This window comes from Rissa tridactyla, chromosome 13 (genome assembly GCF_028500815.1).
Source record: "Rissa tridactyla isolate bRisTri1 chromosome 13, bRisTri1.patW.cur.20221130, whole genome shotgun sequence".
Lineage (NCBI taxonomy): Eukaryota > Metazoa > Chordata > Aves > Charadriiformes > Laridae > Rissa > Rissa tridactyla.
In genome coordinates, this window is record NC_071478.1 from 15,588,380 (window position 1) to 15,612,103 (window position 23,724).

The following is a 23,724-nucleotide window of genomic DNA, read 5'->3' on the forward strand; positions in this document are numbered from 1 at the left end:
AGCTGAACGATGATGGGGAGGATTCTGAGTATAGACGGGGATCAGGGTCAGAGGGAGAGGCTTGGCATTGCCGCGTCTCAGCAAAGACATCTGCCCAGCACTTTAAATCCAGGTGAGGGTGAACTATCATCTTCTTGGCCTGGGGGTGCCCTAGTTTTAGGAGCAAATAGCTGCGTTAAGACACCTAGGGTAAAGAACCAAGGAAGAAGTGGAGAAAAAGAGTGAAAGAGTGATGGAGAGAGAGAGGGGACTTGAAGCAGAGCTACATAACTGGTGATTCGAGGCTGTGAGCAAGGGTGGCTTTCTGCTCCTGGAGCCCAAAGCAGCCTCACCCATCTGGGGTGAGGTCTTCTCAGTGCTGGGGGCTCTATCATGCAAGAAATAGCCTTGAGGCCTTCAGAACTAGTCAGAAATAAATGCGTTTTTTTTCCCCGCTTCTCATGCACTCTTTGGAAAATACTTCAAGTAACAAGGTTGAACTTTTTTAAAAAGCAGTTTGGTGCTTGAGGAGCACCAGTTCTTCACTAGACCTTGGGCTCAGAGTTACTTTGCGAATGGTTCCAGAGGCTCGTCCTCACGCACGGTGCCTGTGGCCGATGGAGCTGCTCTGTAAGATGCTGGGGGCGATGTGGGGTAATGTGGCGAGAGCCTGTCCTGCCACTGGACCTGCTGGTTCCCTCTGTGCCCCAGGGGGGTTTCAAACAGGCGTCCATCCACAAGAGCTGAAGAATGATGGACTTTGGGGGACATTCCTGAGTAAGGACTGTGCTGCTAGGCTTGGGGGGGAGGAAGGAATGGAGACAGTAATTCCTACAAATGACTGCGATTCCTCAATGAGCAACTGCGTAATAATGTATTTTGCTGAAATACCAGCAAAATCCTTCCAGTGATTCTTTGACACCTGCCCAATTCCAGCATGTCTTAATGTCAGGAAAAGAGTCGGACTCTGGAAATGACTCGGACGAGAGGCATTTAAAAGTACATGAAGCTCGTGTATCCTATGACAGAATCGTCCTGCTCCCATCTCTTTCCCCCAGGGTGGTCACCTGGACCTAGGGGGATTTAGGGTCTTTAAAACTCTCCCAGGGACCTTTGACTATTTATGGGGTGAAAATGGTGAAATGCTGGACAAGATTAAACTGTGCCATGGGAAGCGATAGCTGGCAGCAGAAGGGAGGAAAACAGGGAGGAACTGAATTTCCAAAGTGTTAGCGATGCCTGTTCTACGTCAACTCTTTAAGGAGGTTGGTAGTACAGACCAGCTGGGCAGGATCCCACCTTGCAGCGCAGCATAAACTCAAGGTGGTAAGTGGTCCGTGGGCGCCTGGGGGGGCGGGAAGTGGAACATTTGTGGACCCAGAAGTGACCCAATGATGAGTGTTTTTATTGTAGTCCCGCTTTCTGGGGAGGGATAGGCGGTGTGGAGAGAGTGCTGGGCAGCAGGAAGGGTGTCAAGGTGGGTGAGGAATGAGGATTTTCAGGAAGAAATTTTTCACTCCCAGGGTGGTGAGCCCTTGGCCCAGGTTGCCCAGAGAAGCTGTGGCTGCCCCATCCCTGGAGGTGTCCAAGGCCAGGTTGGCCGGGGCTTGGAGCAACCTGGGCTGGTGGGAGGTGTCCCTGCCCAGGGCAGGGGGTGGCGCTGGGTGGGCTTTGAGGTCCCTTCCAACCCAAACCATTCCATGGGTCTAGGATTGAGGGGTGGGTGTGCACGCAGAGCTGAGTGGGATGGGAAGCAGTATGGACAAAATAAAAGGTGAGTGGTAAAAGATGGAAAAATACAATGAGGATCAAGGAAAATGCTCCAGATTCATCCTGTCCAAAGGTCCTGGCTTCCAAGTGCTGCTCAGCCCCTCCTGACTGGAGGGACACGGGGGTTACAGCCTCTGTGCCCCCCAGCTGGAGAACAGGCAGCCCCTGGGTGCGAGTGGGGCTTGGAGGCCGGTGGCTGCCGAGCGTGTCCCGGAGTTGGGGGGGTTTGTACGGTGTCGGTGGTGCCGCGGCTGTGCCTGCGCTGGCTGGGTTGAGCGTGTCAAAAAACCCGCCTGGAGGCGTTCCTGTGCCACCTGCTGTGGGTGACCCTGCTCTGGCAGGGGGTTGGACCGGGTGATCTCCAGAGGGCCCTTCCAACCCCTGTCAGTCTGTGATTCTGTCTGCTGGGCTGGTGGGAAACCTTGAGGAGTCACTCGCTCCATGCTCGTCGAGCTATTTTAGACGGCTGCAATGCAGCAGCGGGTGTAGAGGCAGTTTTGGAACTACTTAGGCATTTATCTTCATGCCCAAGTGCCTATAAAAACCCAGCCTTTGTGACTTTTTTTTTTTTTTGGTAAAGTGACTTTAGTTGCTTCTGAAAACACTGTGTTAAGTCATGTTTTAAGAAGTGGCTGTCGGTTTCTGTGAGGCTCTTCCACAGCCTGGGTGCTCTGGAACGACGAAGCGTCTCTCCCTGTGTGTGAAGGCAGCTCTCGGCCAGCGTGATGCGAGCGGGCAGCGTGGGACCGGCCGCTCTCCTGGGCCGTGAGAGACGGCGAGGGGAGAGGAAAACGAATAAATAAAGAAATTAAGTGATCGTTTCATCTTTGATAAAGCTAAAAGCCCATGGAGAGCTAAGAGCGTCTGAAGACATGGAAATGCTTTCATGATAGAGAGAGCAGCAGCTGTTGTGGATGTTGGAGGTGTCATCGCTGTGAACCAACTGCTCTGCCTTGTCCTCGGCTGGGACCAGCCGGACGGCGGTGTGGGGCAGGGTGTGCTGTGCCCTTCCCCGGGCGGGGAGACTTTGACCCTTGGACACGAAGCCCCGGGATGGGGCTGTCAGCGGTGGGATGGTCTTGGGGCAAGGTGCCCAGCTGGGATGGAAGGAGGGCTGGCTCTTGGGGACGTCAGCCTCCTGCTCACCCGGGTGAGCCTGGGGACTTCCCTAAAAAGCAGTTTTGCCCGTAGTAAAGGTGTCTTAACAGCTGCAGAGGAATTGTGCTGCTTTCACGTGCTTTACAAATGGAGATCACGGAATCACAGAAGGTTAGGGTTGGATCTTTGCATGCAGGATCTTCTCACATCTAGACAAAAGACAGCGATTGCAGGGAGAGGATACAAAGAGCCATAAAGTACGAGCTGCTGGAGGTGGGATAGTGGGGAGAAGGCAGAAAAGCAGCAGTGCAAACGAGACAAGCCAGTGGTGTGCACTTGGTAATTTTACTTCTAGGACAACCAGAAGCAATTGGTGCAGCAGGGTGCGAAACCAGCAGCCTAAATATGGGGGTGATGGTCGTACAAGGGAACAAGCTCGATCGAAATGCTGCAGCCCTGCCCTCTTATTTTTCTGTTTGAGGAGGTTTCGGTGGGCTTGCTGCGTGCTTGGGGTGTTTCCGCGGGTCTCTGCTGCGTGGGAGGGTGCGTGGGTGCTGGTTTGGGGGCAGGCTGGGTGCAGGGGGACTGACGCTTCCTTTTCCCTCCGTTCCCATGCAGGACGCAGGCGGAAATGGCCCACACGTGTCGCGGGACCATCAACCTGTCCACGGCTCATATCGATACGGAGGACTCTTGTAACATCGTGCTTTCCAACGGGGGAAGGACATACCACTTAAAGGCCAACTCGGAAGTGGAGAGGCAGCGCTGGGTGACGGCCCTGGAGCTGGCCAAAGCGAAAGCCATCCGCATGAGGAACAACCAGTCAGGTAGAGAGCGTCTCGGTGTGCCAACGCGCAACTGGCTCCGTTTTAAGACCTCCTTGCAAAGCTGCTCTTCTGTGCTTGCTCAATTGTGCAGAAACCCTGGCAGATACTATTTCATACGCAATTAAAAATAGCTGACGGTTTCACCAAGACACAAAGGGTTTTAAACAATACTGTGTGCACCAGCCGCCATCTCAGCGGGTGGTGCGGCGTTGAGCAGGTCTTTAAAGCTCCTGGTAACGACTGTAAATTGCAGAGCGCCAGTAAAAGCGATCTTATGATGCTTCTTGTGGACGGCGGGATGTATGTGCCTTTCTGCTGGGGACTGTGGCTGGTCCGCGGGGACAGGGAATGCCGTAAGAGGCAGCGGGCGCAGCGGTGAGTGGTGCTGCAGGGAACGCTGGTTCACAACGGAGTGCCTGAGCCGTGCCTTCCCTATTCACCTGGAGTTTAGGATAGTTTGGTAGAAGAATGACACACATTTAGCTGAGCTGTCTCCCTCTGTGCGTATTTCCCCTTCTCCCCGCTAAAAGCGCTGCGCTGCGGTATTTATTCGTGTACCTTTGGGATAACTGGGTTTATATAAAGCCATCGGAGCCCCCGGCCTGTTCTGCAGCTCCTCCCAGGAGGGTCATTTTTACGGCTCTGTTGTGTAATGGATCGGTTAGTTGCTTAACAAACAGAATATTTTAGAAATATTTCAATGTTTATAATTCTTCTGGGATTAACATTTGGTTTTCTTCCACAAAGAAGCATGGCTCCAAGTTGCGGAAAACAAAACCCGTGAATGTATTAAAAAGCTGTCCGTCTCCTCTGTCCTAAAATAAACCCGCTCGCAGATCTTATCTTGAATGTTGGACATCAGACCCTTAGACAAGAGAAAAGAAGTAATGATCGCTTGATTTTGTAATGCTCCGCATAAAACGAAAACCTAACTTCATATAAAATGCCCCGGATATATTTTTGGGAGTGGGTGCGTGAAGGTGAGACCAGGGAAGGCGCGTGGTGAGGTGTTTTTATGCACAGCCTGGGGTTGCTTTTGCTCCGCGCTGCTGTAGCCTCTGGCCGGCCTGGGCCAGGTTTGCCCGGCGGAGTCGGTGCTTCACGTCGCGTCTCGCGGAGAGCCGCAGAGTGCCAGAGCGCCGGTGGCTTGACTTAAGGAGAACAAGCCCCCGCTCCTGGACTAACGTGGTCTGACTTCTGTGTAATTAGCTATCTCACAAGGTCATACAGAAGTTGATTAGTGTGTGAGCCACTTACTCATTTCCCATAATTGTTTAAGCGCGCTGTGTTCCGGGGCACTAACATCTACGGATTTAATTACACAAAGTATTCTGAGCCCTCTGTCCCTTAATACTGCAGCTCTGGAGTGTACGTCAGTACTGACGGAGACTGCAGGAGATTGGGGAGAAGATGGAAGTTTCTAGGGATGCGTGTTTTGCCTGGCAGAGCGAGGCCTCGTGCCAGGTCACGGCTGCAGTGAGCTGGGTTGTGACGGCCGGTGGTCCTGCGAACATCACTCATCCCATAGCGGGATGCGAGTCCTGTAGCTGGCTAGGTGTTTGGAAAAGGATTTCGCGGGTGGGAGAGGTTGGTGCCTTTACCTTCACCGTGCTGCGGGTGATGCAGCCGCTGCTGAGCTCCCACCCAGCTGCGGGAGGACGCTGGCGACGCTGGAGTCACGCACGGTTATTTTGGTTTGTGTCTTTACACGAAAATTGCAAACGCAGAGACTTCCTGTCTTAAGGCTCTGGACGTGCTGACCTCCCGGCCCCAGCGAGCTCGGGCCGTGCTCGCAGGGTGAGGACGGTGCGGCGGCAGTGCTGGCGCTGGCGGCGGGTGCTGGTCCCGCGCTGCCTCAGCCCTTCGCCGAGCGGTGCCGTGATCGCGGCCAGGGAGCGGATGGGGGAGGAAAACCCAACTCTTGCTTTTCCAGGCTTTTCTGGGGTGGCCCGAGGGGATAAGACGGAGCGTAAGTGGGCGCTGAACCCTTGTGCTGTGGTGTTAGAGCTGAGGACTTTGGTACATTACTTTACACTTCAGTTTTCACCTGGCTGACGGTGTTTGGACCTGATTAGAGGCCTTTTAATTAAGGTAAAGAATGAATGTGCGTTAGGTTTGACTGTTTTGCTGGAATTGAAATGAAATCCCTGGCGTTGTGTCCCTGTGGGTGCCGGGCGTTGCGCAGGGCCCTGGGGTGGGTGTTTACGAGTGGAGGGACGAGGCTCTGGGTTTCCTGAAGAAATCCCTCGGTGCTCATGGGGGGGCTCTTCTGAGCTGATTCCTCTTACCCCGAGTGACCCCCAGACCCCGTGTGCTTCCCAGGGCTGCTCTGCAGAGCCCACGTCGATGCTTTGGGGCCGTCTTGGCCGGCGGGCGCGAAGGTTGGCGAGCAGCCGCGTGGATTTGTGCCCACAAGGAGGGAGCATCGATGGCTCCAGGAGGCTGGAAGACTGGGAGAGCATCGCAGCGGGCGGATGAGGACAGAGAAGCAGGTTTGTGTCTAACGCTGCCTGCCGGTATGGGGAAGGACACGAGGAGCATCCTCATGGCGATCTCCGTTCACGGCTCGGCATTCCCCGCTGGCGCTGGGGAACGTGGAGGTGGCACATGTCGGGGGCGGGGGGGAGATGGCTGGGCTCCAGCTGCTTCCAAGGTTTCTCCAGCTGATGAACAATGGGACAGTCTCGCATGTGGAGCAGCTCTTTGACTCCAGGCGAGGATCACCCAGGAGAGGGAAAGGGATGTCCTTGCTTCCTGGAGCTCTGAGGTTCTTTGGAGTCCTCCTCTCCTTGCCTCCAAAAAGGAGCAATGTGTTAGTGTGGAATTAATTAACTTAAGGAAAAGAAAACCAACAACCCTGACCTCTTTTTGGAAATGTTTTAAAGATGAGACACGCTTCGGTCGCAACTGAAAATAACACATGCCCGAGTGAAAGCTGGGCTTCTCCGTTGGCTTGTGCTCCTGCGGCAGTCAGGGGTCCCTCACGGCTTTCCTGCTGTTTGGGCGTTGAGGGGGCATCGGGCTGGCAACTGGCGTTAACTCTGCAAATACCTTGACTACCGGGAGACTCTTTTGGGGTGGATGAAAGAGTCTTTTCCCCCAGTAGTTCTCTTGAAATAAACAGATAGGAAAGTGTTTCCATATGCTGGCTGGAGCTGTGCGCTGGGAGATGCCATTTTCACAGGACTGATTTTCATTTCTATTTTTAAGGAACAGCATAACCTATACCCAAACCAAGTACGAGTTGGGAGACTTTGCTGTTCCCTCTCGTGCGTAACTGAAGGAGCTCTGGTTTCCCTCTGCCCGCTGCGTGGCTGGGACTATTTTGGTAACGAGCCATGAGCTGGGACGTCAGTAATTACTGATAGACGGCAGGTGAGAAAGCTCGCTGTCCTCATCTCGCTCTGCCGGTGAGAACCCTGCTGAGTGATAGCGGGGTGGATTAGCAGCAGAAAGCGAGAGCAGAGCTCAGTTGCTGTCTTAGCGCTCTCCTCAATTACCACGTGGTGTTTAATTCCTCAAAAATAAACGTGTAGTGTGACGGTAGGACAGGAGGGTCCCAGACCCGGCTGGATGGCTCATCTCTAGCCTCTGCTCAGCCAGATCAGGCGTTGCTGTTTCTAGTTGGGTTTATAAAGTCTCGGTGAAGTTGTGGTAAAGTTCATTTTCCCACGCGGTACGCAGCTCCGTCACCCCGTGGAAAGAGCAGGCACCGGCTACGCTTGCGTCGGCACCGCGCTGTGCCTTTTATCTCTCCTGAAAATCAGATTTCTGTAATCGCCCTCTGTTCACATTACTGTAAGCTCTTGAATAATTCCAGCCTTCTCCGCTTACCGTGTGGCACCCACATCACCCCTCAGGTTTTTGTCAGCTCATGCATCGGCCTCTCGACAACTTCGACTTCGCAGAGCGGTGGTGGCAAAGGAACGCTTTTATCTGCTCCTTGCGCTCGCTCTTCTCCCTGCCACCGTGGCTTGGAGCATGCCGACTTACAAGTATTTGATGACTGTGGTTAATACCTGTTTTTTATGGCAGTAAAAATATCCTTTCTTTTTAGGGCAGTGTCATGAAATACAGGAATTAATGATGTGAATGGTGGATATATGAGAATTATTTTCTTGGCTCTGTGGTTGGGGGGGCGTGTCTCTGGAAAAGTCTGCAAGGGGAGGGTAGAAACCTATCGGTGGTGTTTTAAATGATGGGTGTTGTGTGGGAAAACTCCCCAAAGTGAACTTTAGGGATTGATCAGAGAGGTGAGGGAGTTGGTGACTTCTTTTGGTCCCCCTGCTCGGGGGTTCCTGGGAGGAGAGGTTGAAATTCAAGTCATTGCCTGAACCAGTGCTGATTTCATAGAATCATAGAATCTTCATGGTTGGAAAGGACCTTTGAGATCATCGAGTCCAACCATACACACACAAAAAACAACCTACAATCTCTGCCCTTCAGAGCATGCCCTGAAGTGCCACATCTAGACGTTTCTCAAACACCTCTAGGGATGGCGACTCAACCCCCTCCCTGGGCAGGCTGTTCCAGTGCCTGACCACTCTTTCAGTAAAGGAATTCTTCCTAATATCTACTCTAAACCTCCCCTGCCGCAACTTCAGACCATTTCCTCTGGTCCTGTCATTATTCCCCTGGGAGAAGAGGCCACCACCCACCTCTCTACACCCTCCTTTCAGGGAGTTGTAGAGGGCAATGAGGTCTCCCCTCAGCCTCCTCTTCTCCAAGCTAAACATGCCCAGCTCCCTCAGCCTCTCCTCACATGCCCTGGTCTCCAGACCCCTCCCCAGCCTGGTCGCTCTCCTCTGGACACCCTCCAGCACCTCAATGTCCCTCTTGTCCAGAGGGGCCCAGAACTGAACACAGCACTCGAGGTGAGGCCTCACCAGGGCCGAGTACAGAGGCACCATCACTGCCCTGCTCCTGCTGGCCACGCTATTCCTGATACAAGCCAGGATGCTGTTGGCATGGTGATGTATTTATAAATTATTTATTTTTATATATATGACGTATTTATGAATTATTTCATGCTGACCGAAGGCGGTGTTGGTGTTCATGGTACTAAAAAACCCAGGAGTTAACCTGGATAGGTCAGTGCTCCCGTCCCCGTGCCAAGACCAACCAACCTGCCAACCCCCCCCCCCTTCCCCGGGGGCATCCTCTGCCTGGCGCCAAGCTTGGGGCTGGGGGCACGGCGCAGCAGCGGAACTGGGAACCGCTGAGGAGAGAGCGAGCGTGGGTTTGCTCGGCGGGCGGCTGTGGTGCTCGTCTCCTGGGGGGGAGCCGTGGCCCTCATCGCACCCGCTCACAAAGTTTTCTGCAGAACTTAAGTAAAAAAAAAATACCCCCAAACGCAAACAAGCACAAGATTAACCAGACAAATAAAACCTCCTTCGCCAAGGGAAGGCGCATGAGGGAAAGTAAATTTTCCATCTGGAGGAATGGCAGGTGAAGGTGCCGTGTGGAAGAGGGTAAATGCTGCCGGGAAGGATGGGGACAATTGCTTATAATGAGAACAAGGAGGAAATTATCAGGTCGTAGGCTTAAACGAAGCAGGAATAATTAATATTTTTGTACAACACAAAATTAAATGGTGGCACTCGCTGCGGGAAGCCAGAAAATCTGGAGAGATTGAGCAGATTTAGGCACAATTTCATCACTCGGGTTATGAGCTGTAACTTTCTGTATACAAAATGCAACCCAGGAGGTCCTTAAGCAGCAGAGCACTAAAAGCTGAGCAGCTGTGCCCAGAAAAACTCCTGCGTGTGCCCTGTCCCTTTATCCGTTTTCCTAAATACTGGTTATAATTTGCTGGCGAGCGAAGAGAAATCTCTCGGTTGTGCTTTTCGGGCTTGGCGGGGCATTTCCAGCCTCTCGGGGTTGCGTTACCTGGGGGAGGATTTGGTTGGAGACCAACAGCCCGGCGTGGCCGTGTGGGTCTGGGATTTGGGATAACGGGGGCTGACTGCTTGGCTTGTCTGGTTATTCTTACTGCCCTAACGGGTTGGTTTCTTCTGAGCCTTACAGGGGTTGTTTGCAGGCTGTAGGAGAGCGGGAGCTTGGAGCAAAGAGGGGAGGGAGCAGGGTGGTTAGTGCCGGTGATGCCGTCTGTGCTGGCTCCTGGGGTGAGTTCCTGCTGCAGCAGAAGATACAGCTCTGGGGGCAACCAAGGCTGCTGCCGAGGCTGGTGGTCCCGCTGCCGGCTGGGTGTGCGGTTTGGAGGACGAGAGCCGGGATGGGGCTCTCGGGGCTGCAGCTCACCCAGACAGGCTGCCAGCACGGGGTTCCGCTTCAGCGCGCCAGACCCAGTCGTAGTCGTAGCATTAAAAGGGATCCATAACTAGTTATGCTTTGGCTTTCCCTTTAATCGCTCTAGTGATAATGTCAGTTTTTTTGCTCGATGTATTTTGGCTGTTTTTTTGCCTCTTTCCAAGTGAGGGTTTGTTTGCAAAAGACATTTTGACTCGGGAACGCGATACTGCAAAGCATCTGCAACCTTCCCTGCCCCGCTCTGTGAATTGTCCTGTTGTTGCTCCCCCCCTTTCCTTGCAGTGAGCTCCTGGCCAGGTGGCCTTGGCTTGTGCTTCGGCTCTAGCTGTGGCCGGACTGGACAATCCCCGTCGTTGTTGTCCGTACGCCCTCGCCGCCAGCTCATTGCTTGCTGTGAGAGTCCTTGCTATTTCCAGCTCTTCGTACAAAAGCGCTCCCTTTTCCCGTCCTCCTTGTGATGTTTCTTCATCCCCGCCGCAAACTGTTCTCCCCTCCGTCGGTCAGGCCCATGCCTGCTGCGGCGCTGGCTGCCAGCGCTCCCTGACCTTGCTCTTCTGATTGTCTCTCTGGTCCTTGGAGCCTGGATCTTCCCAGGGCAGCCGTTAGCTGTGCCAGGAGTTGCTGCCGTGGAAAACGTAGACAGCGCTGCTGAGCTGGAGCCGTTTGCTTGGGTTTTCCCACTCCTGATGATTCCTGTCTCCTTTCAGTGCCTTCTGCTGCTCACTTGTGTTCCCTTCGGCAGTTGGCGGGATGCTCTGCAGGGTGGAGTCGCCATCCCTGGAGGTATTTAAAAGCCGGGCAGACGTGGTGCTGAGGGACGTGGGTTTGGCAGCGTTGGGTCGATGGTTAGACTTGATGATCTCAACGGTCCCTTCCAACCTCGACCATTCTACGATTCCTGTTCCCCTCCTCAGCTGCGATCAGGACAGGTTGCTCTGTCTCAGTCACCACCGTTGAGCCGTGGGCCGAGCACAGCCAAGGGGATGCTGTGATGCCCCCTGGGTGCCGGGTGAGCCGACCCCCTGTAAGCGGTGGCGGCGTGGAGGAGGGAGAGCCGGAGCCGTGCCTGCTCCGAGACACCGCGGAAGGGGGTTATTGTTGTGTCCCAATGGAGTTCTTCAAACTTTTGGAGAACTTCAGCCAGTCAGCCCTTTTAAAAACAGTAAGTGGGTTTTCTTTGAGGGCTTCGCAGTGGTACTTGGCCTGTGGGTTTTTCCATATCTATTTTTTTATAGGCTTTGAAAGGTCCTTTTTGGTCCTTTGGGTTTTTTTAGTGGTATCCAGAAAAAGGCTGTAGTTCCGCGGGCTGTTTCAGCCCTTTCTCGGGGGTAGCCCTGTGCTAGCTGTGATACGGCACTAATGGCATCGCAAGGTGTGATACTGATCTTATTTCTGAGCGTTTTTCTCTGTGCAGTGAGGTTCGGTTAGGCTCACTTAGGAATAACCGTGCTAGTTCTCAGCCGGGCCTGACGCCCAGGGTTGGATGCAGGCTGCATTTGGGGTATATCGGAGCACGAAGCTTTCTGTTGGTGGCCATGGAAATGGTGCCAGCAGGCTCCGGAGCCGTCTCAGGTGGGTTTGGTGGACTCCTGTCCTCTCCGGGCTGCTGCTTTTCATCTCCCAACCTTTTCCCTGTGCTTCTCAATACCTGACCTTGGGGAAGAGACCGTGCAAGCAATCCTGGCTTCTCCAGCCCCTCCGTAATCTGGCTGATGTTGCAACCCCGCCATTCGTTGGTGTTACAGTTTGAGGAACCCACAACAATTTATTGTCGTTGAGACAATTATTCTCTCACCTGATGACCCCTCCCCACCCGGGAAGGGGAATTGGAGAAAACAAGGAAACCCAAGGGTTGAAATACAAACAGATTTAACAGAATAAGACGAGATAATTAACATTAATAACACTGAAGAACCACTATTGATCCCAATATAAAATAGCCAAGGACTCTGCCCAGCCCGTTCCATCAGCAGAAGCCGTGCGCTCCCCGCAGGGACAGCCAATGTGGGACCCTGCGAGCGCTGCGGCTTCGGGAGGAAGGGAAGGGCTCAGGGCTCCGGCATGTATCTGACATGTTCTAGGAAATTCAAGTGTTGAGAAGGGGAGGGAAAAAAAAAGAAAAAAAGAAAGATTTCCCATTTTTACTGCTTTTCAGAGTGTGTCTGGTCAGCCTGGGAATTTTTCTCAGCCCGTGAAGCGTGCAGGCCTTGAGGTGGGAGGCCCAGAAGAGGCGAGTATTTAATCAGGTTGTCTGAATATCTGCGGCTGATGAGACCCTGATGGATGGACAATTCAGCTGAAAATGGCTGTAAACAGCCTGAGATCTGCACAACCTCCAGCCGCTCCCTTCGGGCTGCTGCCTGGCAAAGCAAACGTGAGGGGGACGAGGGGATCTTTAGGATTTTCCAGCATTTCACAAGCCAGGAATCCATCCTCCCCCTCCCTGTTTTTTTTTTTTTCTTTTTTTTTTCTTGCTAATCTGTTTTTAATTCTCCCTTACTGTTTTCCACTTCACTTGCATGTCAGGACAGAGTTACCCAAGACAAACGCTTACCTCCACTGTTGGGTCCTGAGCTTTCCCTTGTTTCCCACCTGCAGTACTGTGTTGCACGTTATTCTGTTGGAGGTCTAATTGGGGATAATCATTTATGGCGAGGGAACACAGAAAATGGTACTTATGTAAGACCATAAATAAAACATTACAGCGGGGAGCTCGGTGGGGACTGCAGTGTGTGTGTATATATATACACATATATATATATATATATGCGCCATCTCAGCTGCAGCCTTGTCTTCCGGAGTGGGCAAAGGAGCTGCGCTGGTGCTGCTCGTGCCTTGGGGCTGGTGGCCTGGTGTGGATGGAAGAGGGTTTGTCCTGCACCTGCAGTGGCTAAAGTGAAGGGAAAGACAGGCCAAAAAAAAATAGAGTGTGGCCAGCAGGTGGAGGGAGGTCATCCTCCCCCTCTGCTCTGCCCTGGGGAGGCCGCACCTGGAGTGCTGGGTCCAGTTCTGGGCTCCCCGGTTCCAAAAGGACAGGGAACTGCTGGAGAGGGGACAGCAGAGGTTACGAAGACGATCAGGGGACTGGAGCATGGTGGATGAGGAAAGGCTGAGAGCCCTGGGGCTGCTCAGCTGGAGAAGAGCAGGCTGAGAGGGGATCTCATCAGTGCTCAGCAATAGCCAAAGGGTGGGTGTCAGGAGGATGGGGCCAGGCTCTTCTCAGTGGTGCCCGGGGACAGGACAAGGGGTAACGGGCACAAACTTGACCATGGGAAGTTCCATCCCAACATGAGGAGGAACTTCTTTGCTGTGAGGGTGGCAGAGCCCTGGCGCAGGCTGCCCAGAGAGGTGGGGGAGTCTCCGTCTCTGGAGACATTCCAACCCCACCTGGAGGCGTTCCTGTGCCACCTGCTGTGGGTGACCCTGCTCTGGCAGGGGGTTGGACTGGGTGATCTCCAGAGGGCCCTTCCAACCCCTGTCAGTCTGGGATTCTGTGAAAATGCTCCAAGATGGTCTTATAATTTAACCACCCCCCTGCCAATGAGGTGTGGAGCTGTATTGGGGAAGCAGTACGTTAGCGTTGTTACCGCATGGTGTACAAGCGGGGTTCAGAAGCAGGATGGAAAGCAATGTCCCAGCTCAGGGTGCTCCCCGCCGCCTCTGCAGGACATGCTCTGGCACCTGCCCGACAGCGTGGGTACGTCCCTGTCACCTCCGCTGGTGACAGCCGCCGACGGGGAGCGGGAGCAAGGGGGGAGCCCAGCGCTTTGCTCTCTGAGCAGTCACTCCGCGCTGTTACGCTCTGGCAGACTTGCCAAAGACAAGTCTCGCGAAGCACAGACAAACTCATCAAGGACGTTTCAGGGCTCCTAGAACCTGGGTGCAGGAGGTGGCGCGGTGCGAGCGGTGAGCTGTGCCCCATGGCTGCGCACGAGCCAGTGCCAGTCTCAGCGCAGCTGCTTCAGGGAGCTCTTTGGGCTGCTGTTGCTCAGTGTTAGAGGGGAGGCTGCATTCGTAAACCCCCTGAAAATAAATAATCCAATGTGACTGCGCAGAGGAGGGGAGGGGGCGAGGGCTTTGTTAACAGCTGCTCAGCGGTGGGCAGGAGCCTCCGCTCCCACGCTGAAGATGCTGCTGCTGGAGGAGGGGGGACGGGGCGTGCAGCACGAGGGTAACTGTTGGCGACAAAGACCTGAGATGCCGGGTGTGGAACACAGTGAACTTCGGGCCTGCGCGATGTCAGTGCGCTGTGACTGACAGAATTTTTTGAGTGAAAAGTTGATTTCAAGGTAATCTTATAGGAAAGCTTTGATCCAGCCTGTCCAGCTTTCCACCTGGACCGGCTGGAGAGCTGGGTGGAGAGGAACCTTACAAAATTCAACAAGGGCAAGTGCAGGGTGCTGCAGCCGGGGAGGATTAACCCCCCACACCAGGACAGGTTGGGGGTGACCTGCTGGAGAGCAGCTCTGTGGGAAGAAACCTGGGAGTGCTGGGGGACAAAAGGATGCCCATGAGCCAGCAATGGGCCCTGGTGGCCAAGAAGGCCAATGGCATCCTGGGGGACATCAAGAAGAGTGTGGCCAGCAGGTGGAGGGAGGTCATCCTCCCCCTCTGCTCTGCCCTGGGGAGGCCACACCTGGAGTGCTGGGTCCAGTTCTGGGCTCCCCGGTTCCAGAAGGACAGGGAACTGCTGGAGAGGGGACAGCAAAGGGCCACCAAGATGCTGAGGGGACTGGAGCATCTCTCTGATGAAGAAAGGCTGAGGGATTTGGGTCTTTTTAGTCTGGAAAAAAGACGACTGAGGGGGGATCTCATCAACGCTTACAAATACTTCCAGGGTGGGTGTCAGGAGGATGGGGCCAGGCTCTTCTCAGTGGTGCCCGGGGACAGGACAAGGGGTAACGGGCACAAACTTGACCATGGGAAGTTCCATCCCAACATGAGGAGGAACTTCTTTGCTGTGAGGGTGGCAGAGCCCTGGCACAGGCTGCCCAGAGAGGTGGGGGAGTCTCCGTCTCTGGAGACATTCCAACCCCACCTGGATGCGTTCCTGTGCCACCTGCTGTGGGTGACCCTGCTCTGGCTGGGGGTTGGACTGGGTGATCTCCAGAGGCCCCTTCCAACCGCTATCATTCTGTGATTCTATGATTTATTTTTTTTTTTAATTCTTTTTTTTTTTTTTTTTTTTTAAAGTATGGAACAAGCGTTGCTGTTAAATTATAAGCCACTTTATTCCTTTTTAGGCTACAAATGTGCTAATGGCGCTGTGGCTCCTGTGCAGAATGCCCTCTGCCTGCAGCTGGCGTTGGGGTGAGGGATGCTGCCTTGCAAATACTTCCAAGCCATGGAATTCTGCTGCCGGATCTGGGCTGCCAGGAGCCGTTCCGGCCCCTTCTTCCCCTTGCAAAGCCAGCGGGGTTGTGCAAGGGCGACCTGGGACGCCAGCGGTGAAGGGAAAGGCTCTTTTTGGGGCTGAGCTGATGTAGGAGGAGTTGGGTGCAAGTACACGGGGAGGAAAAATCCTTCTTGGTCCTTACTCGGTCCTGTATTGTGGCTGTAGGGCAAAATTAGGGGGCTAAAGTAGCCCGTTGTGGCAAGAGGGGTCAGCTCTGTTCTCCCCTCGGCGAGCTGAAGAGCCGATGCTGCACCAGCGGGAACGAGAGAGGGAGAAATATCCATTGTGAGGATTGTGCTTCTCCTTGAACTGATAAATACCAAGTTAAAACAGTGACAGAACGCTTTCTATTTTGCCGTGTTTGTATTTACTACAAATTTGGCCTTGTTTTTAAAGGTGCTGTGTATGTGTTCTTGGTTTATTTTTCTCCTGCGCCCATCTTCTCTGGTTCTTTAAAATCTGTCGTCTTTCCTCATTTCTTCATTTGTTGACCTCTTGCCCTGCTCTCTGACAGATGCCAGGGTTTGCTGTGTGTGAGTGCGTGGCTTCAGTAAGCGTTACTTCCATCATTTCATGGTTTTCAGCCGTTTGTAAGTAAATGTTTCCTTTGCCTAGCACTTGGTGGATTATTATCTTTTTCTTTTGTTGCTTCCATTTGATTTCATCACACGTTTTTTTTTAGACAGAAAATTTTATCGAGGTCACTTGTCAAGACATCGAGTCTCCAGGGAGACCTTAGAGCAGCTTTCCAGTATCTGAAGGGGGCTACAGGAAAGCTGGAGAGGGACTTTTCACAAGGGCATGGAGTGACAGGACGAGGGGGAGTGGTTTTAAACTGAAAAAGGGGAGATTTAGACGAGATGTGAGGAAGCAATTCTTTGCTGTGAGGGGGGTGAGCCCCTGGCGCAGGTTGCCCAGAGAAGCTGTGGCTGCCCCATCCCTGGAGGGGTTCAAGGCCAGGTTGGACGGGGCTTGGAGCAACCTGGGCTGGTGGGAGGTGTCCCTGCCCAGGGCAGGGGGTGGCACTGGGTGCTCTTTAAGGTCCCTTCCAACCCAAACCAGTCTGATTCTGCGATCCCTCCGCCTTGGGTCCGTACGGTGTTGACCGGTTTTAAACAGTAACTGTGGAAGAGCAGAGGCAGTAGCTTCAGTTTGCATTAATATTGGTTTGTCGGGATTTTTTAAGCCTTTTATGTGAGGCCGGTTCGCAGACCTGGGTGCACCAGGGTGCTCGGAGCAGGCCAGGTTGGTCGCGGGAAGCAGAGTGCTGCTGTGCTGTGGCAGAAACACAGACTGATGCCTTCCGCCGGTAGCAGGTGCATTTACAAGAGAAACGTGTGTTAAACCTGATTCCCTTTCGCTGGGAGATCACGCCGTGACCCCTGGAGCGAGCCCGCATCCCCTGCCGTGGCTGCAGTCCAGAAGCTTCATCCCTTTTCCACCTGGAGAAGCAAATCCTGCGCCTTCAGAAGCTGCTTTTCCGCCAGCTCCAATGCCCCGAGCGAAGGACAGGAGGGCTTGGCCCCCGCCTGGATCCCCCCCAGATCTTGTCTCAGGGCTGGGGACGCGGCCGAAGGTCCTGCTCCCTGCGGAGGGAAGCAGGCCGCCGTCGCACACAGCCTGTCCTGCCCCTCGCCGCCTCCTCGTCCTTCCTCAAGGGCTGCAGGAACGAGCTGACATCGTCCATCTTCTGTCCCCAACCCGGGTTCGGTGTCTTTTTGCGCATACCAGGGTTTGGGGCTGCACTGGACAGACAGGGGAGGGATTTGCCTGTGTATGTAATTCTTTGATTATTTTTTTTCCCCTGCCTTTTTCTCCTGATGGGTAAACTCATGGTAAATTCTTGCCTTGTCATTCGTGTCCTCCAGGGTGGTGTGACCGTGGTGGTGTGTCCTGAGAACAGGGTGGCAACCTGGGCTCCTTTGCCTTCATAACTTGCATGCCTGCGGGCTGTTTTGAAATAGTTCTGGGTTCGTTTTAATAAAACGTCTCCTCGGTGGCCGATTTCCATCGTCTGCAAGCGAAGCTGCGTTCAGTACGAAGCGAGCCAGCCCCTGGCAGCTGTCACCGAGGGACGGGTGGCACCATGCCACGTGCAGCCGTCACGCGGGGGGTGAATCTGGGCTCTGTCGGTGGCTCTTCGCCCTGTGGCTGGCACCTCGCTCAGACACACTTCGGAGGGGCTGCTGTCGCAGGCGTTCGGGTTTCCAGGTTGGGCCCGGTGCTGCTGGTCTGGTGTGCGGAGCCACCGTGTTGTGGTGGAGGTGGGATGGCCTCGGGCTGCTGCAGCAGAAGCCAGCTGCCTTTCCCATTGGGGGAATTCCCATTCCGACCTGGCCATGCTCCGGCCCGCTGGCTCATGGTGTGGGTCACTTTCTGTAGCTTTATCATCCTGGCTGCTTTTGGGGGAAGAACTGTTCTTCAGAAAAGCAAAGAGAAGATGTAAGGTCCAGAGCAGGCTCTGGTGATGGGTTGGGATGCAGCAGTGGCCAATGCATATCCCATTCCCGTGTGCTTGGCCCAGCACTCGGAAACTCCAAGGGAGTGAGACAAAAGCCTCCAGGGTTTTCCTGGTCTGCAGTGTTCCTCTTGGCCAAACCCTGGCTGCCACCAGCCCTCCACCCTTCCAGCCGTGGGGCCAGGACCATGCAGGCAGGATGCTTTCTGCCTTCAAAGAAGCTTTCGGGAGCCGTTGAGCTCTGATTGGGAATAGCCTGATGGAATGTCGGTGTATCCCTGCCTCACACTGCCCAGGAGCACCTTTGGGTGACCCAAGGCTTTGGCTGGGCAGCCAAAATACCACCAGACCAGCGGTGCCGGGGGCAAGCTGCTCCGTTTCTTCTGCCACAGCTTCTTCAGGTGGCTTTAGCCGTGGTTGGAGCGTGGGGAAAGCATGGCCGGAGCAGCTGGTGCTCGAGATGTAGCTTAAGTGTGTGATCTGCCTTATTCCTTTAGCCAGCCCCACTCTCCAGTTAGCGGCTGCGAACCAGTGTGGGGAGCCGCTCTGTTAGCGGTTCAACCGGGTGTTCAGGTCCTGCCTTCCCCCTCCCATTCAGCAAACAGCCAGCCGTGTCACTCGGTCACCGCTGTGCCTGGCTGCCTGTGAGCTCTGCAGCCGCGCAGGTGGGATGGGAGAAGCTCAGGACTTTGCTGGCCTTGGTGAGCCATCCTCACCGTGATCCCGCCGCTGGGCTTGGCTTCGGAAGGCGGGTGTAGTCAAACAGCTGGAGAGTCCCGGATTGTCCCCGAGGGCGAGTCTCTCCTTGGCTCTTCCCAAGTGTGCAGTGCGTATTCCCTGTGATCTTAAAAATCCCCGTTCCTGCGTGGGTGGCAGAAGCGGGAAGGATGATGTGTATCATTACTTCTCCGCTGCGCTTGCTAATATTAGCTTGACTTGTCATTTTGGGAACTGTTATAACTGGAGATGGGATGAAAGTCAGCGCGGATGGTCCCTTACTGACCACTGGGGATGGATTGCGAACTCTAACGCTCTGCCTTGGTTGAATTTTAACTTGCTTGTTGTACGTCTAGGTCTGCGGGCTAGATGTCTGTGACCTACAGCAGCTTGTTTGTGAACCTGGAGCTGTGTAAGGTTGAGACCAGCATTTCGCTGAGCGCAGCCTATCTTGGACGTGAGGATGCGACAAACGAGCTGCGTGCTCGTTTAGAGTCGACGCAGACAGGAGGGAGCCTGTGTCCGTAGTGAGAAACAGAGCAAATGGCTGATAACTCCTGCTGAAGGCAGCGAGGAGCCCATCGACAGGCTGCTGGGCTGCAGGGGGACCCCTCACCCCCGCCGGTCGTGACGCTCGTCCGATAAAGAGCAAGCTGGCTCTGGAGTGAGGACATCTGCTCAGGTCCTGACTTCTGACCCTCTGTACCACCCGATATGGCCCCTGCTGGCATTCCCCGGAGCACGTGATGGCTGGGTCACAGCAGGGCAGGGTGGCAGAGGAGGCAGAACCGCTCTGGGATGGGGGAGCAGGCTCGCCGCCGGGGGGGCGATGCTGCCTGGTGCCGCGGGTACCGCCCAGGAAGCCCCATGCTGGCTCAGTGTCGGAGCGCAGCTCCCCTGGCGCCGCTGGAGATGCTGAAATCTCACATCTGGAGACACCTAGGCTTTTCTGCTCCACAGTCGCATCGCCGGGGGCTTTCCGGAGTGGTCAGATGGTGCGGTTTCCTGGTGGGGATGCCGATACGCAGAGCTGTGGGTGCTGGAGACCCTCCGCAGCCAAGGAGGACGATGTCCTGCAGCCGGGTCCTCGCACACCCCAGCTCTCCCTGCCCCTTGTGCCTTGAACTCTCCCTAAGCGCTGAAAACAGATGCTTGTTACCTAAATTTTTAAGCTAAGCAAGTTTCACCTGTAGGTAGTTTTGAGTAGCGTAACAGGGATTTCGCATGGTTGGGAGCACCAAGGGGGAACGTTTCCAGCTCAAGTAATTGCGTTCGGTGTATTTCAGTGTTATTTTTAGGCATTTAAAATGCCCAAGTGCTTTTTTTTTTTTTTTTTTTTCTTTAAGCTGGTATGGGAAAAGGCCATTGGAGGAAAATCAATTTTGAACTCTGAAAATAATAACAATTCTTACTAATGAGAAACGAGTCATTAGATGAAAGCTGATCCCTTCAGAAAAGCTGAAAGCATCCCTTTGGTCGCGTGTTTTACACTAAGGAATGAAAGGCTGGGAGGAAACCGTTCTGGCGTGTGGTTTGTGTCTAACGAAGCAAATCAGCTGCTGCTCCCCATCCACAGGATGGAGAGTTGGATTTGAGCTTGAGGTGGGGTTCCCACAAATGGCCCCTTGCCACCCGCGCAGGACGTGGCGAGTCCCTCCGTGGTTCCTCCTGTGGCTAAATCAATTTGTATTTTTTCAGGTCGGATGCGAGAATTTTGTTTGTTATTCAGAGGTTGGTAAATTGGTGGGACTCACAGCTGGGTAGGGCCGATGGCGTTGGCGTAGCTGGAGAGCCGTGTGGGTGGCCTCCCATTCCCGCGGGCTGTCTGATGTCCCTCGGGACAAGGTGAAGGGAATATCTGTGAGTGTGCTGTAGTCATTTGGGAGCCTGCGGAGCGTTTCACCCAGCGCTGCCAAATGGTTTGTCACTGCTCAGCTCGGCCCGAAGGGGAAAGAAGCTCCACAGAAAGGACGTTTGCTTGTGGCTGGCTTTCCTAAACCCCCTGCGGAGTGCTCTGCTGGTGCTTTATTCCCGAGCATCGCATTCTCCATCGCTGTAGCTCAGCGATGCTGCAATTCATAGAATCACAGAACGGTTTGGGTGGGAAGGGACCTTAAAGCCCATTTCATTCCACCCCCTGCCCTGGGCAGGGACACCTCCCACCAGCCCAGGTTGCTCCAAGCCCCGGCCAACCTGACCTTGAAGCCCTCCAGGGATGGGGCAGCCACAGCTTCTGTGGGCAACCTGCGCCAGGGGCTCACCGCCTTCAGTATAAACCGTTTCTTCCTTATATCGAGTCTAAATCTACCCACTTTTGGTTTAAACCGTTACCTCTTATGCTGTCGCAATTCCCATTCACCGGCGGGTTGGTGATGGTTTGCTCGGTGCTGGGAGCAGGCGATGCGGCAGGAGCAGGTTGCCCTCTCCTGGCACGATCTTCCACAAGCCCTGGCTCCCCGTGGCGCTCGGCGGGGTTTGCTGTGAGGCTCCCCACCTCTTGCCGTAGATGTCCCTGCAGAGAGCCCAGCGTCGAAGGCGATGAAAGTATTTGCTTGCCTTTCCCACTGGCCTTTCCAGGATGACTTAGAAGAGAGGGGTTTCGCAGCCAGACCCTGCCCCAGTGCTCTCCAGTGGGGCAGGAGAGCCAGCTCTGCTGGTGGGGCTGGTGGGGCGGAGGTGCTGCTCCTCTCCCCAGCGTTTCAGCTCTTTCCCCGGGCGTGCTTCAGGCCGCTCACAGCGCGCGGACCCCGCAGGGGACCCCAAAACATCTGCCACACCGAGATGCCGAGGTGGAACCAGCTCATCCCAGCGGCCTGTGCTGGCATCTGGCGGTGCTTTGTGCTCCTGCAGCGCCGCCTCCCCTCCCCGCGCTGAAACCGGCTCTGGCGCCGGCAGACCCTCCTTTGGGTTGACTTTCTGCTGAGTTTAGGAGTCGTGAAGTTAAAATTGTCATTCTAGGAAGTGAAGGTCAGCTTCAGGAGAATTTAATGCCACTTTTGTTCTGCTCAGCTTTTTATCTTATTTCAAGCAAATCTCTCTTGCGTAGTAACTCAGAGCCGCCTCCGTTACTCCGTGGCAGAGAGGTGGGTGCATGGAGGGGGTGGATGCCTGGTGGGGGTCTCAGGCCTGCTGGGCTGAGCACATTGCATCCCACCCCTTGGGAAGGGTCCAGGGCCCCCCTAGTTGGCAAGTGATGGGGGGTGGCAGGAATTGGGGCTTTAGACGAGGTTGTCGGGGGGTGACCCTGCCGGGGGATGGCTCAGAAGTGCTGGGGGCTCTGGAGCCCAAGGAGCGGCCATGTGCGGTGTGGGGGGATGTTGGCAGAGCAGCGTGCCGGGTGTCTGGGTGGTAGCAGGGCCTGAGGACGGGGCAGGCGATGGGGCAGCCATGAGGCCGGGTGATTTGCCCGGGAGCTTCGGAGGGCCCTCAGCCCTTCGTGGGTGGCTTCAGCCTGGCAGGGAGGACAGAGCTGCACGGGAGCACTCTTGGGGGGCACCTCTGGAGGACAGCCAGTCCCAGGAAAAGTTTTATTTGCAATTAAAAATCCCAGCAGCTTCAAGGCTGAGAGGGGATCTCATCAGTGCTCAGCAATATCTACAGGGCGGGCGTCAGGAGGACGGGGCCAGGCTCTTCTCAGTGGTGCCCGGGGACAGGACAAGGGGTAACGGGCACAAACTTGACCATAGGAAGTTCCATCTCAACATGAGGAGGAACTTCTTTGCTGTGAGGGTGGCAGAGCCCTGGCACAGGCTGCCCAGAGAGGTGGTGGAGTCTCCGTCTCTGGAGACATTCCAAACCCGCCTGGAGGCGTTCCTGTGCCACCTGCTGTGGGTGACCCTGCTCTGGCCGGGGGTTGGACTGGGTGATCTCCAGAGGGCCCTTCCGACCCCTGTCAGTCTGGGATTCTGTGATTCGCATACCTCTGATGGATTGCAAGTCGTTTCTCTGCGTGGCTGCGGTCCATAACTCCCCTTCCCTGCCCCTTTGCCAGGTGCTGTGGTGCCGGGCATCCTCCTGTGGCGAGGGGCTCTGTGCTCTGCGGGGCTTTGTGACATTTGTGACAACCCAAAACGTCCCACCCGGGGGTGCACCGTGTCTCTACCGCCGGAGGATAGGAGGAGGTGGCAGCTGGCGCTGGGGCCGCGTCCTCACTGGTCTCGGTGATGGCTGACCACAAACGAGACAGCAGCAGGGCAAAAACCCCGTGTGGCTTGTTCTGTTTCAAATATAAACTCCCGAAGCGAGCATGGTGGTGGGATGTCAGCTCAGGCGGTGACGTTGCGGGTGGAGTGATTAACTTCACTCGTTAAGAGAGTAGTGGTGAAATATTTAGTAACATAAAATAGTGATCTAACAAAGTTAGCGGTGAAGGGGACAGTGTTTTACGAGACTGGATGGCAAGGTACACGTGGTTATTTACTGCACGGAGGCCAGGGTCAGACAGAGCTGTCGGGGAGACCTTCCCCTTGAGTCCCGAGGCTCAGAAAGGCCCCCTGGCTTTCTAAACTCCTTCTCAGAGAGGAGTCTGGGTGCGGCTGGATCCAATCCCAGTCCCAGACTTGGTCAACGCTTTATGTCTGAAGGATTTATACATGCGCAATCAATCCTTTATAGCCCTTACCTATGATTTCATAGTTTAGCACGCTATTGGCCACTCACCGAGGATCTGTCACGGCAAGGAATCTCTCAGCCTCGAGGAGTAGAGCCTTAAGCAGGTGTCCCCGCTCACGGGGAGATGCTGGCGTGCAGCCGCTGCCGTGCAGGAGAGCTCAGAGGGCTCCTGGGCTGTCCACTCTTTATAGTATAAGAGAATTGACCTATAGTCGTATTCCCATGGGAACAAAATGTCTAGGTGTCCCCGCTCCAGACAGCGTTTTGGCTGTGTTGCCAGCCATCCCCCAAAGTCCGGGTGCAACTCATCGCAGCTCCCACCGGTGGTTATGGCTTGAGCAGGAGCCGGGGTGGGGGGGAAAAGGGGAGAGCACACCCCCGCAGCGTGCCGTGGGGAGGGAAGAGCCACAGCGCTGAGCCGAGCCAGGAAGATCCGCTGCTGGGGGGAGCCATGGCACTGGTTTTGGCTGGGGAAGGGAGCTCCGTGTGTCCTGGCAGGGTCCGATTTCATGAGTCGGGACGGGGTGCGGGCCATGGGAGGAGATCGCCCGCATCTGTCTGATAAAGTTCACCAAAGGCAACAGTGAGATAACGAATTG

At 54.8% G+C, this 23,724-nt stretch overlaps 1 protein-coding gene across 3 annotated transcripts in view; it reads left to right on the plus strand.

Moving 5' to 3' along the window:
• OSBP2 (oxysterol binding protein 2) overlaps nt 1–23,724 on the plus strand; it is a 138,481-nt gene that overhangs the window by 28,851 nt on the left and 85,906 nt on the right. For 2 of the 3 annotated variants that reach the window (XM_054219224.1, XM_054219225.1), the window contains one exon: nt 3,466–3,674. In XM_054219224.1, the coding sequence (XP_054075199.1) occupies nt 3,466–3,674 (209 nt within the window). Of the gene's footprint in view, nt 1–3,465; nt 3,675–5,638; nt 5,766–5,996; nt 6,167–23,724 lie in introns of those variants that run through there. The other variant, XM_054219226.1, reaches the window with a different exon arrangement.